Genomic DNA, 18000 nt, shown 5'->3' with positions numbered 1-18000 from the left:
GGCAATGCTACACAAAGAATCCGTGCACTTACTGTTGCGCAGTGTGTCTGTGTTTCACTGCGATTTTTTTGCCACGGGCACATATTTACATGCAGTTGGTGATGCAGAACATATTGGCAAAAATCTGGTGTGCTGTGCTATTCGCAAGGTTGTAGCTGCGCTCAAAATTTTGCTGAATATGTTCAGGAAGTTTCCCAGCTTCTTGCCCAGTCAAATTGTCAAGGAAGGATTTTACACACTTTCAGGTAAAATAAAACCTCCTGGAGTCACAGGCCGACAGAGTCTCCTGAAAGAATCAGGGAAATCTATAAAAGGACATTCTTTCCAAAAATTTTACATTTAGAAGAATACGTGACACTTTGCTTTGATAGTTATATACCTCTGATTGGAGATCGATTGTCGCGGCTCCTCCAAAATAATGTTTGTACCTTCAACTAAAAATGACGCAATTAATTTACACTCAATCATTTCACATTTGATAAGGAAGACAATTATTTACTTCCATCGCCAATACATGAATACATACTCATTATAAACGGCTCGGATGTCGAGGCAGTGGGGTCAGAGGACATCCCCTCTTCCACTCCTACCATCATCGGCCGACCTTCGTTATTGGCGAGAGCCAGCTCCTCCGAAGTGGTGAAGGGGGGTGGAGCGGTCCCCCTCCCAGTCGTATTAATTGGGGTTTTCTTTTTATTTGCTACAGGTAATCAACATGACATTAAAGGTTGGAGCCTAGGCCATTGCAAATCATAGGCTAGATTCACCTGAAATTATTAAAATGGATGCTTACAACTTACCACATTGAATAATATTTTTATATTTAGTTTTGACTTGGCCCCATGTTCGTAGGCTTATGCTGGCACCACATCTATGGGGGTAAGCGGCATGATGATACATGATATTTTTTAGACAATATGCAGAATCTTTTCACTTACGAATTAACACGGTCGGCTATTTTTTGCCAGCACGCCACCCTAGCCTTATTATGGGCAAACGTATTCCCCTTGGCTGTGATTTGGACTTTGAATTCCTCGTAGGAATTCATAATAATACACTCCTCGTCTTGGGTGAAATACACCGCTTTCGCACGATTCTGAAAACCTGTTTCGACTAATTGAATCTAAAGTGAGCTTCGTGGTACCATTTAACTCTGATTGCGAGTTGCGTCTCTGTCGAGCCAGGTTTTCCCAAGAAAGCCTGGGTATGTTCAGCGAGGTTCTTGGTATACCCCCCCTGGGTCTCCTTTCTTTGTTTGTTTTTTTCATAAGCGGCCTTGTGCCCTTTTTGGTTTTTCACATTTCCTCCTGAGAGGCAGGAGTTATTTTTTTTGTTATGGTTTGAGTTGGCTTGCTTCAAATAAATATTTTTGAACTTTATTCTGCATTTCAGTTCAGATTTCACACCCTTGAAATTGAAAGGTAAAGGGGGCAAATGTAATTTCTTGAACCTGTAGGTTAATTTGAACAATCAGTTGATTCTCCACCCTTATTTACAATTAATTAATTGGTTGAAATGTATAAAAAGGGACAGTATCTATACTAACTTCATACCTGTAAAATATAGTAAGATCTTAAAAATCTATATGGGAAGCTCTTCTAACTTATGTGAAGATTCTACACCCCAACCCATACTGACCACACCAGTGGACCACACCGTCACTCTGCTATGGCAACAAGACAGCTGACAATATACAGTAAAATTGTATCAACATGGTCTTGAAATGTGGTGATTCGAAAATATTCAAGTTTGGACAAGCAAAACATCTCCATTGCTTGTCACAATGGAAAGCACAGGCCGAAAAAATAAAATAAAAGAAGGCAAAAGAGATTGAAGACAAGGTGTTTCAAACGTCAAGGATCAAAGCCCACAACCACCACCACCCTTTTACCAAGACACAACTACTCCTCCAACTGCAGCTGTCGTTTACCCAATCTTGGATTCTATGAAAAACCACACACACCAAATTGGGATAGAAGAGGAACATCACAAACTACACACAAGTACAGGTTAACAACAGCCATACAAAACAACTGCCACTCCCGCTCTTCAATATAGCAGACGGACCTAAAGAGCACCCATGCAACCATCCATTCATACAGTACACACCGTGGGGCCATACTGGCCCACAGAAAAATATCAGAACCTCGTTCAACTCCTTCAGACCAGCCGTATAGAAAGGGCTAAGAAAAATCTTTCTACAATTTGATAGGACTGACACAAACGACCATCGCCGACAATCAGAATGTGGACAATTTCATGAACTTTCAAGGAGAAAGAAGAATGGCAGTGTCAGACTGGAGAACCATGGATCATCTCAGCAAAAACAACCCTCTTATTCACCCACCTTGTGCAAAGAGCTTTGCAGACACCAATACAACAGAAACTGGATGAAGTGGTAGGATTGTAATCAAAAACATGGGAAGAGTAATGAGCGCACATGATGAACTATACCAAAAGGCACAGAACCTCAGCAAGGGTGAACAAATAAGAAGACAGAATACGGATGAAACTAATAAAGAAACAGCTTGCTAACCCGGGAGAAAAGGACCTACACCGAAGAAATAACTGTTTGGGACACCAGCCTTGGAAACTGCCCCCTGCCTCGAACGATCCTACTTCTTCTAAGAGCTCTAGGGCAGTGACCCAGATGGCCTCCCCCTGCCATATCATGATCCATACTGGCTACAAAAACCCGAAAGCACAGCAGGAGAGGGTGGCCACGTCACTCAGAGGAGCGATGGAGAAAGTGTCCAGTAACTTCCCCACGGACAATATTATGATGTCTACCCTACTGCAGAGAAGAGACACCCATTCGGTCACCATCCAGTGGATAAATGCAAGCCTCTAAATGTGAGTACTGCCATAAGGAACGTGATATTAGAAAGATTTGCAATCTCTCCCCCACACTTTTTAACATTTATATCGAAGGGAGAGAACGATGTCTCGCAGTACCAGGCACATTCAATCTGGCCCCCTATTCATCCTCCTGTATAATTGGCTGACTCATTAATTCCCTCACTCTCCACCTCATGCTCATGAGCGTTCTGGCGCAGATTGGCTGCCGTGCATCACCCAAGTGGGTGCCACACACTGGTGGTGGTTAGTGAGGTTCCCCCTTCCCTGTAAAAGCGTCTGAGTGGCTAGAAAAGTGCTATATAAATTTAATCCATTATTATTATTATTACTCCTCCGTTGGGGTACTGAGGCGCCTGAAAGGGTGCCGGTAAGTTCGAGCTACACACGCCGTCCGTTGATTGGTCGACAGGGGGATAATAACAAACAAACGCATTACTCGCAAGGTACTTCTGAACAATGGTGAAAGCTTTGTTTATTGAAGAAAATTTTGCGCAAAAAGGTTTGCCGTCCTACTTGGACTTCCTACATTGTTGCTCTTTGTTCATTGTGCGCATTCTTCTTTTTCGTTGGATTTATTAGCAGGCTACACTGTGTCGGGCTGCTATGAGATCACAATGCTTACGTAGCTGCCGAAGCTATCGCAATACGGCCTAAGCCCTGCCCTACCACAAGGGTACTGTCGGCGGTGGAAACGTGAGCCGTAACTGAGCTGGTCTATACCACACCCTCACTGCTGGTCTGAGGCGTGATGGGCCCGAAGCGTACCCGCCGGTGGAAGAGGGGCGTAAGACCCACAGCCTGATCGCCTGTTTTTTTTGGAAATGACCTGCCCATGCGGTCCCGGACCCAAGAAGGACTTCAGCAACAACTGGTTGAACTCAACACATTCTGTTAGACCACAGTCATTCTGAAAAAGACCAAAATCATGATCTTACAAAAATGTCTGGGCTACAAAACGATTACTATTAAACATAACTACAATTTAGCCACCTTCAAATTACAACACGCAAAAAATTATACATACTTAGGCTTTTATATCAGCTCCACTGGTAACTTCAAAACTGGTTTAAACAACCTCAAAGACAAATCTACCATGAATCTAGAACCTACCATGCAATAAAAATGTATATTAACTTAAAATGTCCATTATATGACAGTGAAATATCGGGTCCACTCAGCAAACAATTACAATCGGAAACTCAAAAAAACACCCAATTGAATGCTTGCATACTGTATTTTAAGATAATATATTACACCTTCAAAGGAAAACCACAAATAATGCCCGCCTTGCAGAACTAGGCAAATATCTTCTCCAAATTGAAAACGGAAATTAAATTCCACAATCACCTTCAATCAAGTGACCCAAAACACTTCACCACAAAGCCCTCACATACCAAGAAACTAACCCATAAAAAGTCCCCTCCAGTTGGTACTGAGGTTCAGTTCACTAACTGGCCCTGCAGAAACCCAGGTCAGCAGACGCACAACCTGGCCCACAAACAGAAATGAAGATATTTCATACATTGGAGGGAGACCACTAAAACACAATAAAAAAATGATTGTCATTCTGCCAGAACACAAAAGCAGCATAGCTGATCACTGTGTCTGATTCCACGATCAGTAAGAGGTTGACCAGATACCGGCTCAGAGGACACAGCCTGGCCCTGGAGACAGGTAGACAGTCAAACCTGGCTTAGCATACACAGAAGCAATTGGAAATGGAACCACACTTCCTGTTGCACTGAATAAAGTATCCAGTCATATGAAAAGCTTTCTTCCCTAAATTGACCCAACAATACCCCAAAAAATATGACTTGTTGGCAGCAAATGTGTCCTCTCCTGTCATAACCTCAGTGACAACCAGGGGAAAGCCTTAGAATAAACAGGAAGACACCTCATAATTTCTGTTCTTCTTACATGGTGTATTCCTGTATAATTGTACTACTGTAACTGTTACTATTCATAGTTAGAGCCTTTTCTCGTGTACCATTACTATTATTGTGTTATTACTGTCCTTGTTAATATTTTGCTTTTTATTAAGGAGTGAGTTTCGTGGCAATAAAGCCCTTCTATAGAAAAATTTAATTGACAGTCAGAGAAAGAGGTAAAAAGTTATCAAAAGTCTTCACGAATGTAAAGAATTTGTAATAAGAAAAAATGAATGCCCGAAAAAGGCTCGCCATATTATTGTTCATTATTGATTACAAAAGATAGATGCAGCTTATGCTACATATGAAGAACATAGAAGCTCATTATTCAGAGTTCCAAGCGATATTCAAGCATACTTACTAATAATGCTAATTGGGTAATACATTTTTCTTTTCCAGTGATCCGTCACCCAGAATAGTGGATTTCTTCACGTACTGCGATGCAATTTCATCGAAACCTTGCACAATGTACCAAACTCTTTTTTTTTATGACCAAAGCAGTGTGTCTTCATTGAAACTTAAGAGGGTCATGTTTTCAAACGGAGCACTCGCAATACTGCTACGCTATAACTTCAGGCACTGCACAAAACCATGGCAGTTTGCATGCATCCCAGCACCTTCCATTACCACTCATATTATTAAACACAGAATAAATCGAATCTTGTGCTGATCTGGTGTGTGACCTGCTTTACAATTAAGCTCTGCCGAAACAAAGTTGGACTCAGACCAAGAGTGGATCCGAAAGCCACTGACTTCCTCCACACATCATTTTTTTAAAAATATATCTGATGAGCACATTTGTCAATTAAATCAAACAAAATGCAATCCAAATCAAAACGATAAACGACTCAGACAAACAACTTCTCCAAATGAAGAAAGTATAATACTTTGAACACTGAAACTCTCTCCGTAAGATAGACTGTGAAGAATACCATAGACTAGACCCTTGGGAATGAAATTGAGTGAGTCGTGTGGTATTATTGAATAATACTGTAAGGAATGCCTTTATTTTGTAGCAACCTGATGACGTCTGTACCGGGGGCGGGGTTAGCGGGAGTCCCGTGCATGCGCACACTAGTGTACGGTTACGGCTGGAGAGGAAGCTTAATAAAGACACACTCCGACTACGTCGTTGTACGAGCCTTATTATAAGAATAACCCGACATGGTGTCAGAACTGGGCGACTTGTAAGCGGAGTGAAAAGAAAAAAAAAAATAGAAAGACAACGTAGAGGAAAGTATATAGTTTACGCGGGAATGGGAGATGAGCCGGCAGCTATGGCGCAACCTACACCAACTGCTACGTTCACAATACAACCTCCAGAGCCATTCGATTTTACAAAGCCTCAAGATTGGGAGCGTTGGATAAGGAGATTCGACCGCTTTCGGCTTGCAAGCAACATAAACGCGACGTCGGAAGAAAACCAGGTGAACACGTTAGTGTATTGCATGGGCGATGAAGCTGAAGATGTGCTAAAAGGGCTAACGCTAACTGCGGATGAGAGGAAGGGGTACACGGATGTCAAGGCGGGCTTGGATGCATTTTTTGTGCCTAAAAAGAATGTAATCTACGAAAGAGCCAAGTTCAATCAGCGTGTGCAACTGCCAGGAGAAACGGTGGATTCCTTCATCACTGCTCTATACGGATTAGCTGAACACTGTAAATATGGACAGTTAAGGAACGAGCTGATCCGCGACAGGTTAGTGGTCGGGCTGAGAAACGTCTCATTGTCAGAAAAGCTACAGCTAGACAGAGACCTTACCCTTGAAACTGCTATAACTAAGACAAGGCAGTCTGAAGAAGTTAGACGACAGCAGTCTGACTTAAGAGGAGAAAATGGCGGTGCAAGCAGGTGCTCTAATGTTGATGCTGTGCATGCTAAAAGCTACAGAAAATTTCCCTCAAAGCCTCAGGCACAATCACCAGGCAAAGATAAACCTAATGCATGGCCACAGTCAGGCTCAAAGGCCTGTTATAGATGTGGAAAAATGCCCTCGCATGGTATAATGGAATGCCCTGCTAAAGATGCTGTGTGTCACAACTGTGGCAAAAATGGACATTATGGCAAGGTGTGCAGAAGCAGTGCGAAATCTCTGAATGCTGTCACTACAGAGGAAGAAGAGTGCTTTTTCCTGGGGGCCGTGGATTCTGGAAAAGACCCGTGGACGGTGCAGCTACAAGTGAGACAAAAAATGGTGTGCTTTAAAATAGACACTGGTGCTGATGTCACCGCCCTGCCAGCCGAGGTGTACCATGAGATTACAGGGGGGCATGATGTGAAGCACCTGGCAGAGTCGACACGCCCATTGTTTGGGCCAGGTGGCAATGTACTCTCTGTCCTAGGTGTCGCCAGAGAAACACTGCGCGGTGGCAAAAAGACAGCCATAGAGGACATTTATGTCGTAAAAGACCTGCACACTGCACTATTGGGAAGGCCTGCCATAGAAAAGCTTCAGCTTGTGTGCAGGGTTGACGGCATCACCATGGAATCGTTGAAACAACAGTATCCGAAGCTGTGTAGCGGCTTGGGTCTTGTTCAGAGGCCCTACTCAATTAAATTACAGCCAGAGGCTGTGCCCTTCTCTCTCCACACACCACGCAGAGTACCTCTACCGCTTATGGGGAAAGTGAAGGAGGAGATAGACCGTATGGAGAAGATGGGCGTAATCACCAAGATTGAGGAGCCGACTGATTGGTGTGCCGGGATGGTGGTGGTGCCGAAAAAAGCAGGTGCTGTCCGCATTTGTGTGGATTTCACAAAAATGAACGAATCAGTATGCAGAGAAAAGTTTATCCTGCCTTCTGTCGAACACACTCTGGGCATGCTAGCTGGCGCAACAGTATTCAGCAAACTAGATGCCAACATGGGCTTTTGGCAAGTGCCATTGACAAAAGAGTCGGCCAAATACACCACCTTCATCACGCCTTTTGGGCGCTACTATTTCAACCGTCTACCCTTCGGCATAGCATCAGCTCCCGAGCACTTCCAAAAGATGATGGTGACAGAAGTGACCGGTGGCCTGGAGGGGGTACTGTGTCACATGGATGACATCCTGGTCTGGGGACAGACACAGGAGGAGCATGATGTGCGGCTACATGCGGTGCTAGAGAAGGCACAAAAGGCCGGCATTACGCTAAACATGGACAAATGTGAGCTCACACGCCACACAATCAGATTCCTGGGTCATGTGATTTCTGCAGATGGAGTGAAGCCAGATCCAGAGAAGACGAGAGCAGTACAAGAGCTGGATGCACCCAAAAATGTCAGCGAACTCAGGAGTTTTCTGGGCATGGTCAATCAGCTGGGCCGCTTCTTGCCTAACCTGGCTGAAAAAGACAAAGTGCTACGAGACCTGCTGTCCAAGAAGAACCACTGGTACTGGGGGATAGAGCAGCAGACCGCCTTCGATCGGTTAAAAGCAGAGCTGTCATCCACACCGGTGCTCACACTATACAACCCAAACAGTGCACTAAAAATCTCTGCTGATGCCTCTTCCTTTGGCCTGGGGGCAGTCCTGCTGCAGAAGAGCAATGCCATGTGGTCACCTGTGGCATATGCGTCCAGGTCAATGTCACCGACAGAGCAGCGCTATGCTCAAGTGGAGAAGGAGGCCTTGGCTGCAACGTGGGCGTGTGAAAGGTTCAGCTGTTTCATCCTAGGAAGACCATTCGAGCTGGAAACTGACCATAAGCCGTTGGTGAGTCTGCTGGGAGGGAAAGCTTTGGATGACCTCCCACCAAGAATCCAAAGGTTTAGGATGAGACTCATGAGGTACAGCTATACAGTTAATCATGTCCCTGGGAAAAGCCTGTGGACGGCCGACACTTTATCTCGTGCTCCTCTGAGAGCCGCAAGAGCGAACACAGAAACAAGCCTACTAGAGGACACCAACATTTATGTAGACTCTGTCATCAGCAACATTCCTGTCAGTGGAGATTATCTGAGCAGCCTACGTGACCACCTGAAGGCAGACAGCACATGCTCTGCACTGATGGAGTACTGCACAGACGGCTGGCCTGACAAGAGCCAACTGCAGGGAGTGCTGAGACATTACTGGGCTGATAAAGCAGTGCTGACTGTGCACGATGGACTGCTGCTGCGGGGCACGCGGCTCGTCATCCCATCGGCCTTACAAGGTGATGTGCTGGAGAGACTACATGAGGGACACCTGGGGGTGACAAAGTGCAGGGGCCGGGCCAAACAGACGGTATGGTGGCCAGGACTCAGCAGCCAGCTGAATGACATGGTGCTGAAATGTAGGACCTGCATTCAGGAGAGAAGGAACGTCACAGAGCCGCTGATGCCAACGGAGATGCCAGACAGGCCTTGGCAAACCTTGGGAGCTGACCTTTTCACCCTGAAAGGCAAGGCCTATCTACTGGTAGTAGATTATTTCTCGAGGTACGTGGAAGTTGCACTGCTGTCACCCACAAGGTCCACAGATGTGGTGGTGCACCTGAAATCCATGTTTGCTCGTCATGGAATTTGTGAATTTCTTAAAAGTGACAATGGGCCCCAGTTCTCCGGTAGCCACTTCAAAGCCTTTGCAGCAGAGTATGGCTTTGTGCACATCACGAGCAGCCCCAGGTTTCCTCAGAGCAATGGGGAGGCGGAGCGCGCTGTACAAACCGTGAAAAACCTGCTAACAAAGGCATCAGACCCATATCTTGCATTGCTGGCCTACAGAGCAACCCCTCTACAGAACGGCTATAGCCCAGCCGAACTATTGATGGGGCGCCGCCTCCGCACTACAGTTCCTGCCCTTCCAACCCTGCTGAATCCAGTGTTGCCTGACTACGATGCGCTGGAGGCCAAAGAAAAGGAGAAGAGGAGGAATGACGCGAGATCCTTCGACAAGAGACACGGAGCGAGAAACCTGGAGCCACTCGTACCTGGGGAGGATGTGTGGATCACCGATGCACGAGTCCAGGGCAAAGTGCTATCTACACACAACACCCCTCGCTCTTATATCGTCCAGGTGCCTCAGGGCACACTGAGGAGGAACCGGCGTCACTTGGTGCCACTGCAGACCAACGGTGGGGTAGTCGACGCTGATGAGGGAGGAGAATCACCTGCACCAGATTCAGCTCCACCAGTGAAAACATCACCCAGCAGAGAGGGCCCCACCACCACAGAGACTGTGTGGACCAGGTGTGGGCGAGAGGTTATAAAGCCGCAGAGACTTGATTTGTGATTTATTGATTGGTTTTCCACAGTAAAAAAAAAAAAAAAAAAAAAAGGAAGAAAAAGAGAGTGACATGTGATGTTAAATTGTTCTGCTTCACTGTTTACAATTACCTGAAACCTGAGAGTTTACGTTTTGAGAACACAGCCTGCTAAAGTAATAGTTCACAGTATGGTAATGTGTAAGTTATTTTATTTATATTTTGCATGCTTCAAACAGGGACAGATCAGGGACAGGTCTTCCAGCAAAAGGGCAGAATAAACCCCTTAAGACCTGCAGAGACAAAGGTAGTCCACCCTTTGTTCTCAAAGAAAGGGAGATGTGGTATTATTGAATAATACTGTAAGGAATGCCTTTATTTTGTAGCAACCTGATGACGTCTGTACCGGGGGCGGGGTTAGCTGGAGTCCCGTGCATGCGCACACTAGTGTACGGTTACGGCTGGAGAGGAAGCTTAATAAAGACACACTCCGACTACGTCGTTGTACGAGCCTTATTATAAGAATAACCCGACAAGTCGGGGGAAAGTAAACGCATGAATAATAATCTCAGCCCAGAACATAATGGGCCTGAGTTTAGCAATGTTTCTCAGCTAGTAGCAACAGGAGTGAACCAAACAATTGACAGGCTGGTCCAGACACAAAGCCTGGCCTGTAGAAACACCTAAATTACTAAGGGTAGGATTTACAGAAGAGGAATCACCTTCAGAAGAACACAGTTTTCAAAACATTTTGAGCCTTAAAAAAAGGTTGAATTGAATATTGTTTGCATAACAATTGAAGGAGATGCATTTAAAACCCACTTCATATCTGCCAGAGAGGAGGCCAGAGGTTAGAAGTCACGAATACTTTGTTACTGTACTTAAGTACAATTTTCATTTATCTCTGCTTTACTTTTAGTGTTACTCCCTACATTCTAACACAAATATCTATACTTTCTACAGGCTCATAACTTTAGTTTGAATATAAAATATATTTTTTATTTTGCACCATTAAACGCCTTCCCATCAACAAGACTGATTTAAACTGAAATGGTTGGGAAAATAACACAAAGAAAAGACGATCTCTTAGTGTGAATGACAGAATCTCTTAGACGAGAAGGGAACGTCACCACAAATTATGTCTATGGGAGAACTTGTAGAGTAGCGAGTGAGCATGGATAAAAGTGAAACAGTAAACATTGCAGATGGAGAATGCAGCGAATCTCAGCGATGCTATTATTGGTGAATGCGTTGTGTCTTAAATATTTTAAAAATATTTTAAATATTTAAATAAATATTTTAAATATTTAAATAAATATTTTAAAAATATTTTGATAGTCCTGTAGAGATAAGGGGAATTTCTAACAAAAGAGTTTAAGAATGAATTAGACCAGAAATGTATTATGTTACTGACATTGTAAACTGAATTGTACATTGGAGCAAAGCTAATGTTAATGTCAGTTTATTGTTTATTTTGTTCGTAGTTAGAATTGTTTAACTTTAACATTATTCGATAACATTAATATGACCCGAGGTTCCGTTAGCTTTGCAAAGAGACAGACGGTAAAAAGGTCAGAGGGCTTCTTTTTACTTCCATTTCAGAGCCAATACTTTTCCAATTTTACTTAAGAAAAGAAGTTGAATCATTACTTCTAATTTTACCAAAGCCTTTTTTTCCACGCAAGTAGCTGTACTACTTGAATAAAGTATGTGTGTACCTTGCCACTACTGGCAAAGTACACACATACTGGCAAGTATAATACAAACAGCATCGGGCCCAGGACAGAACCCTGGGGAATACCACTAAATAGAGATTTAGTTGAGATGCATCCATAACAGAGAATGTCCTGCCTGACAGGTATGAGGAAAACCAAAGTTGAGATGTAGAGTGAATGATGTTTACTCATGTAATTTATCTTACCAACAAAGATGGAGAGAAGTTCTTGCACTCATCAACTTAAGAAACTGGAACAGCAGTTATTGTCAGAGAGCCAATGTTACTGATGGTGTCAAACAGGATTTTGGAATTACGTCAAATATTTGATATGACGTGAGAAAAGTATGTCGCTCTGGCATCCTTCAGCATGTTATTTAAATTTAAAGTTGAAAGTAATATAAAATGATGATTCTGAACTTGTGAATACTCTATTCCATGACAGGTTTGTTTAAAAGAGGGAATTCTGTCATTCATACATGGGGAGGAATCTATCAGATGATCCAATCCAGCCTTTGTAGAAGCAACTTTATCCCGGACTCAGACAGTGCAAATTAAAAGACTGTACTCGAAAATCAAGCCCACTGTATGACAAATAACGCTGTTATAAAATACAGCAAAAAACCTTTGCACAGAGCAATATATAATAACATCCAAATCAAAGGCACGTTAAACTGAATTATGATCAAAAAATGAAAAGAAACTCAGGACAAACAGAATCAACATTAAAACCAAGAGTGAAAACAAGGTCCAGAGTATGCCCTCTGACGTGTGCAGGAGCTGTTTCATAATGAATGAGATCAAAAGACTCATCGTGAATATGAATGTTGAAATCACCAAGAAGCACAAAACAACTTAGCTTTTGGATAGACAATAAAATAATCATTCCATTTATTTAAAAATGAGCTTTTTGGGCCAGGTCGAAGGTAAATTAGAATACAATAAAACAGATTAGTTTGTCCAAATTGTAATAATTCAAAAGAATTGTAAGGTGGCTCACCAACCAACAAGATCTACAGTCCTTGCGGTTACTCTGGCAGACAATGAGCTATTGCTTCATCTTTGCTGATCACCCTCCCACCCTCCTCCTCAAAAGATGGATACAACAGAGCCTAGACGTTCTAAAGTTCGGTCGGACATAAGCACTGATAATGAACTTGAGACCAAGATTCTGACCTTTGAAAATCAACGGAAAGAAACACAGAAATGGAACCCACAAATCAAAATACATGTTTGAGTTTCAAAATTACCTCCACTGGACATTTTAGGCCGGCTGTCAATTATTTGAAAGAGAATGGCAGAAGGACCTTTTCCACCAATTGTGTTTTACAGTAGTGAAGCTTTGGGTCCATCAATCAACCAATACGTTCCCAAAAAATATCTAGTAGTAGCGCAAAAATACACTGAGGGTCGAAAGGAACACTGCCAACAATGGGTGCAGCGCAATACTTGGCAAATATCTGATCATAATCAATATTCCAAATTGTGTCATCAAATTGTTCAGACATCTCAAATCCTGTTCCAGTTTCTACTCCTATCAATATAAAGCCCTGCGAAGCCACTAGGAGAATCAGGGTAAAAGTCCCCTCTCTCTGCTGATTCAGAAGTTATCACTATACAAAATAAAAATAACATCAAACACTTAATCTCAAAGTAAATTAGAATTCTCTCTGACCCTAATTAAACTACACACTGGTAAAATAACCGTCCACTTGACGGAGGAAATCCATGAAAATATACAAGCTCAGTGGACACAGCCCGTCACAGAAAGACCTTGCCACCCAGAGAAGCCAGTCTGGGTCCACTCTGTCCCCAGGCGATTGAGACGGAAGCTCACTTCCTTCAACGTAATAGATACAAGGGCATAAGAGATAATGACTTTATTTAAATAAATATTATCGATTCAGAATTCAATCAATTTCCCTGATCTCAGAAACTGTCACATCCACGAGGTGAGAAGTACAGACGTGTAGCATTGGCTGCTAGATACATTGATTCTACTCATACAAGAAGAAATTCTATTTGACTACCAACTCAATTGGTCTTCGTAATGTATTCATTATCAATGTTGTTGCTTTAATGTTATTACCCTTTTTGTAACTATTTGTTGTTTTGTTATGTCTGTCGAAAACCTTGGCAATAGTTTTTCATCGTTCATGCCAATAAACCAAATTGAATTGAGTCGAGAGAGAGAGAGACAAAGAGAAAGAAAGAGAGGTAGAGAGATGGAGAGAGATCAAGAGAGCGGTAGAGAGAGCAGAGAGAGAGGTCGAGCGGTACAAAGAAAGGGGTAGAGTGAATGAGGTATAGGTAGGGAGAGAGGTAGAGAGATAGAAAGAGAAAGGTAGAGACAAGTCAAGGAGTGGAGGGAGAGAGGAATAGAAGGGAGGAGGAGCAGGAAGCGGAGGAGGAGAGACAAAGGAACAGGTTGTCAGAGCTGCTCAGCTGTCTTTATTACTCTCTCATTGAAATGTTTGGAGGGAAGAAAAAGGGAAGGAGAGTTCAGTGTTCGATGTGTGTGGGCCCTGGGTGTCCAAGGCTACTGGGAGCCCGCCTGCGTCTGTTCCTGTGTGTGAGTGTGAGTGTGAGTGTGAGTGTGTGTGCCCATAAACACCACACATACTGAGTTATAGAAAATGATGATCTCTGTTTGCTGAGGGGCCTATTCATTGGAGCCCAAGGCTCAACCTTCAGCTAACACAAGAGAAGCACAAGGCCAGCAGGGCTGAATAGGACACACACACACACACACACACACACACACCTCCCACGCATCCCTTCCCACTTTCTCGCTAACTCTCTCGCTTCTCCAATCCCATGTGCTGAGTTTATTTCTGTCTGTCTGTCCGTCTGTCCTTAAAAGACACGTTTTGTTCTCTCCATGACTGCCTCAACACCTTGTATGGTTACCTCCGTCAGAAATCAATCCGTCCCTATAGCTAGTTCACAATGTTTCAGTTTGGCCTCTAACTCGTGCTGAGAAATGGGACTCTTTCAGCCCGCCCTGTAGCCTGTTGGCTGGCAGGCTTTCTTTCATTAACTTTGAAGGCCAAACATGGGCTTATCCTCTCTCTACATCCAATCGAGCCTCCCCCCTATCACCCAGGATCTGCTGTCCATCACATGATGTCTAGATGTCAGGGCATGTTGGGACACACAGGCTGAGGGGCCCAGCCGGTCAGAGAACGTTCCCTGATTGATCATTTGTTCAGTCACTTCATTATTATTTAGACACGATGATTCCAACATTTCATTTTTTTTTGTATTCCTGTTGCCACACAACATAAGAAGCAATAAATCATTGTTAAAAAAAACAACACAGATTTAACCTGATGTCATATGATGTCACCAGTATTTGGGTCCAATTTCCTTGTTGAAGTATCCAAAACACAACTGCACTATTGACTCGTGAAAAGGGGACATTCAAAGGACTTTGGTACACATGCTCTGCACATTCACATTAAACAGAAACAAGGCTTCACATATTATCTTTGTGTGTGTTAATATAAATATTGTAATATTTCAAGGATATAGTGAAAAATTTGTTGTGTTTATGAGAGGTTTGTGTTAGACGGTTTGTGTGACAGGTGTCAAGACTCAAGTAGTAGTAGTAGTAGTCTTTTAAGTAAGACTGTAGGATGAAGAATTGAGTGACAGACACAGTGAGACATCCCCCTAAGGCAAGTGGAGAGGTCCCACTAAGTCGTAGCTCAATCATCTCCCCTACCGTTTGCTAGGACGTTACAGCAGAGATGCCCGCAGTTTGTTATGAGAGGGATAAAGAGAGAGCCACATAGAGCGGGCTGAGTTGTGTGGGGATTGATCGTTATTTGTGCGCGGGTGTGTGCGTGCGTGTATGTGTACGTGTGTGAGTGTGTGAAACAAGATCGCAAAAAAACTGCCAATGGTTAACTGATCTCTCTTAAGTCTCTCTCTCTCTCTCGCTGCGCCACCATGTAACATTTAGAACTAGGGCTGAAGTAACAAAGACATTTAAACATGTTTAATTACAATAACGCTTCGAAAGCAAACCTGCAATATCACGTAACTGCTGTCGAGGAAGTCAGTGGCTTTTGGACCACTCTTGGTCCGAGTCTAAATCGGTTACAGCAGAGCATCAATGCAAAGCGGTTGGCACACTAGACGTGCCACGAAGCACCGCGTTGCAGGCTTGACTTTAGCTCTTGTTCTGTGTTTAATATAATGAGTGGCAATGCCACTGCAAAGTTTCACTGGGTACCGTAATTACGGCGCAACTACTTTTTCGAACTGAATATACACATACGCATATATATTATATACACACACACACACACACACATATAGACTATATTTACATACAAACACAAACATTATCTATACATATGTATTTATACATATATATGAATTTATTTATATAGGCTAGTTCAAAAACATTATAATTACGATGGCATTCTAGCATGGCTCCATCCCAACAAGACAAGAGAAGTTTCACTGAGTCGTAGCTCAACCATCTCCCCTACCGTTTGCTAGGACGTTACAGCAGAGATGCCCGCCGTTTGTTACGAGAGGAATGAAGAGAGAGCCACACAGAGTGAGGCAGTGCCGTGCTAAGTGGGGATTGATTGTTCCTTGTGCATGTGTGTGTGTGTGTGTGAAACCACATCCCAAAAAACAGCGAATGGTTTAACTGATCCCCGTCTTCAGCCATCTTTTCATTACTCTCTCTCTCTCTCTCTCTGAGGAGTGTGCTCTCTCCTGCTTATCTCCAATCTGCCTCCTCAGTGTGTGTTCCTGCCGCTACCATGGACATCAGTCCTGCTCTACCCACACACACCCCGCTGTCTTTTCCCCTTCTCTTTCATCCCTCAACACTCTTCCTCTCTCCATCTACCTATATTTCTGGCTGTGTTCTCTCACACACACACACAGACCTATAAATGTGAGTATGCATACACACAAGGACACCTATAAATTCACTCACACACACACACACACACACACCTCTGCTAATTGCTCACTTATACCAGCCATTCAACGCTGATCAGAGGAGAGAGAAAGGTCAGATGGAAGCATCTAATTTGTGTGTATGCATGGGATGTGTTTATTCCAGCAATATGAAGGTTGGCTGCTCGGGTCTATCACAAGTTTTTGAAAAAGGGTTATATGTTCATAATTTATCATCAATAATGTATTATTTATTCAACTCAGATTCAGATTTTCTCCTGGAAGTAAAAAAACGTTAGATCTCAAATGAGGAGCTCACTGCAAGGTTTACAGACGACTTACAGATGACCTCTCCATTATGGGATTGAAAAACATGGCAGCGCTCACTCTTTCTCCGGTCTTTTCACAGTACACTCTCCGCTGTCATTAGAGTGTGAGCTTGTGATGGGAGTCCTACTGGTCAAGGTTGTAGGGTGTGTGTGTGTCTGTGTGCATAACTTTCCGAGTTAAACATTCTTCTATCCTGATTCTCTTAAAATCCATGCAAGTCTGCGTGTGTGTCGTTGTGATGTGTTCCTGCATACCTGAGTCAGTGTGGGTGGGTGTGTGTGTGTGCTTGGGCTTGTGCCCGTCAGTTTTCTCTTGGCCGACAGGAAATTCGTAAAAATCATGCAGAGGGAATGTTGTTATTCTATAATAACATTATACAACATTAACTTTCCCTTTCAAACTTCAACCTTGAACTGACAGCAGTTGGAGTCATCAGTCCTGCACTATACGTATGCAAGACTTACCCCGACACCTCGCCTGTGTGTGTGTGTGTGTGTGTGTGTGTCTCTCCTGCATGGTTTAAGTACACATATACCCAATTGATCAATCCATTTTTTTTATTTAACTCAAGTCATTGTTTCAAGGATTATTAATAGATTTGTATACGTAAAAATTAAATAGTTGAGGTCGAAGGCAAATGTCCAGTCTAGGCTGGACGATAAAGTAGTATTCTGTTCTAATATCATCCTTTTATCAAAAGCAACTTAGATCAGGGGCCGTATTCACAAAGCATTTTATCTTACCGCTAGGAGTGCTCCTAACTCGCGCTAAAACATTTTACGTAGGAGTTTTTTCTTAAAAGTTATTCACAAAGCCGCTGAGACCTACTCTTACCAAGGATAAATCACAAAGAGTGAACTAAGAGTGACGCGCCGTTGCTATGGATTACGTCAATTCTCGTGCACGAGTTTAGAAGCAGTCAGTTCGGTGATTGGTTGTTCAGACGAGCCCACTGAATCACCGAAAAACAAGGAAATAGCCTAGGCTAGAAATGAATTCCTATTAAGTAGTTATAGTGCAGTTAGCAGAATACACGCATGATGACAATTTTGTGCAGACCACGATAATGACGTTGTA

General features: G+C 43.2%; 1 protein-coding gene across 1 annotated transcript; it reads left to right on the top strand.

Annotated features, from left to right (window-relative positions):
* The first annotated feature begins 7651 nt into the window (after positions 1 to 7651).
* LOC132464958 (uncharacterized protein K02A2.6-like) lies at positions 7652 to 9982 on the top strand. Its single transcript, XM_060061592.1, has one exon. The coding sequence runs from the start codon at positions 7652 to 7654 to the stop codon at positions 9980 to 9982; it is 2331 nt and encodes a 776-aa protein (XP_059917575.1).
* Positions 9983 to 18000: the final 8018 nt, after the last annotated feature.

This window comes from Gadus macrocephalus, chromosome 9 (assembly GCF_031168955.1).
Source record: "Gadus macrocephalus chromosome 9, ASM3116895v1".
Lineage (NCBI taxonomy): Eukaryota > Metazoa > Chordata > Actinopteri > Gadiformes > Gadidae > Gadus > Gadus macrocephalus.
Note: the sequence above shows the minus strand (reverse complement) of the source record. Positions and strands in the feature narration are given on the sequence as shown.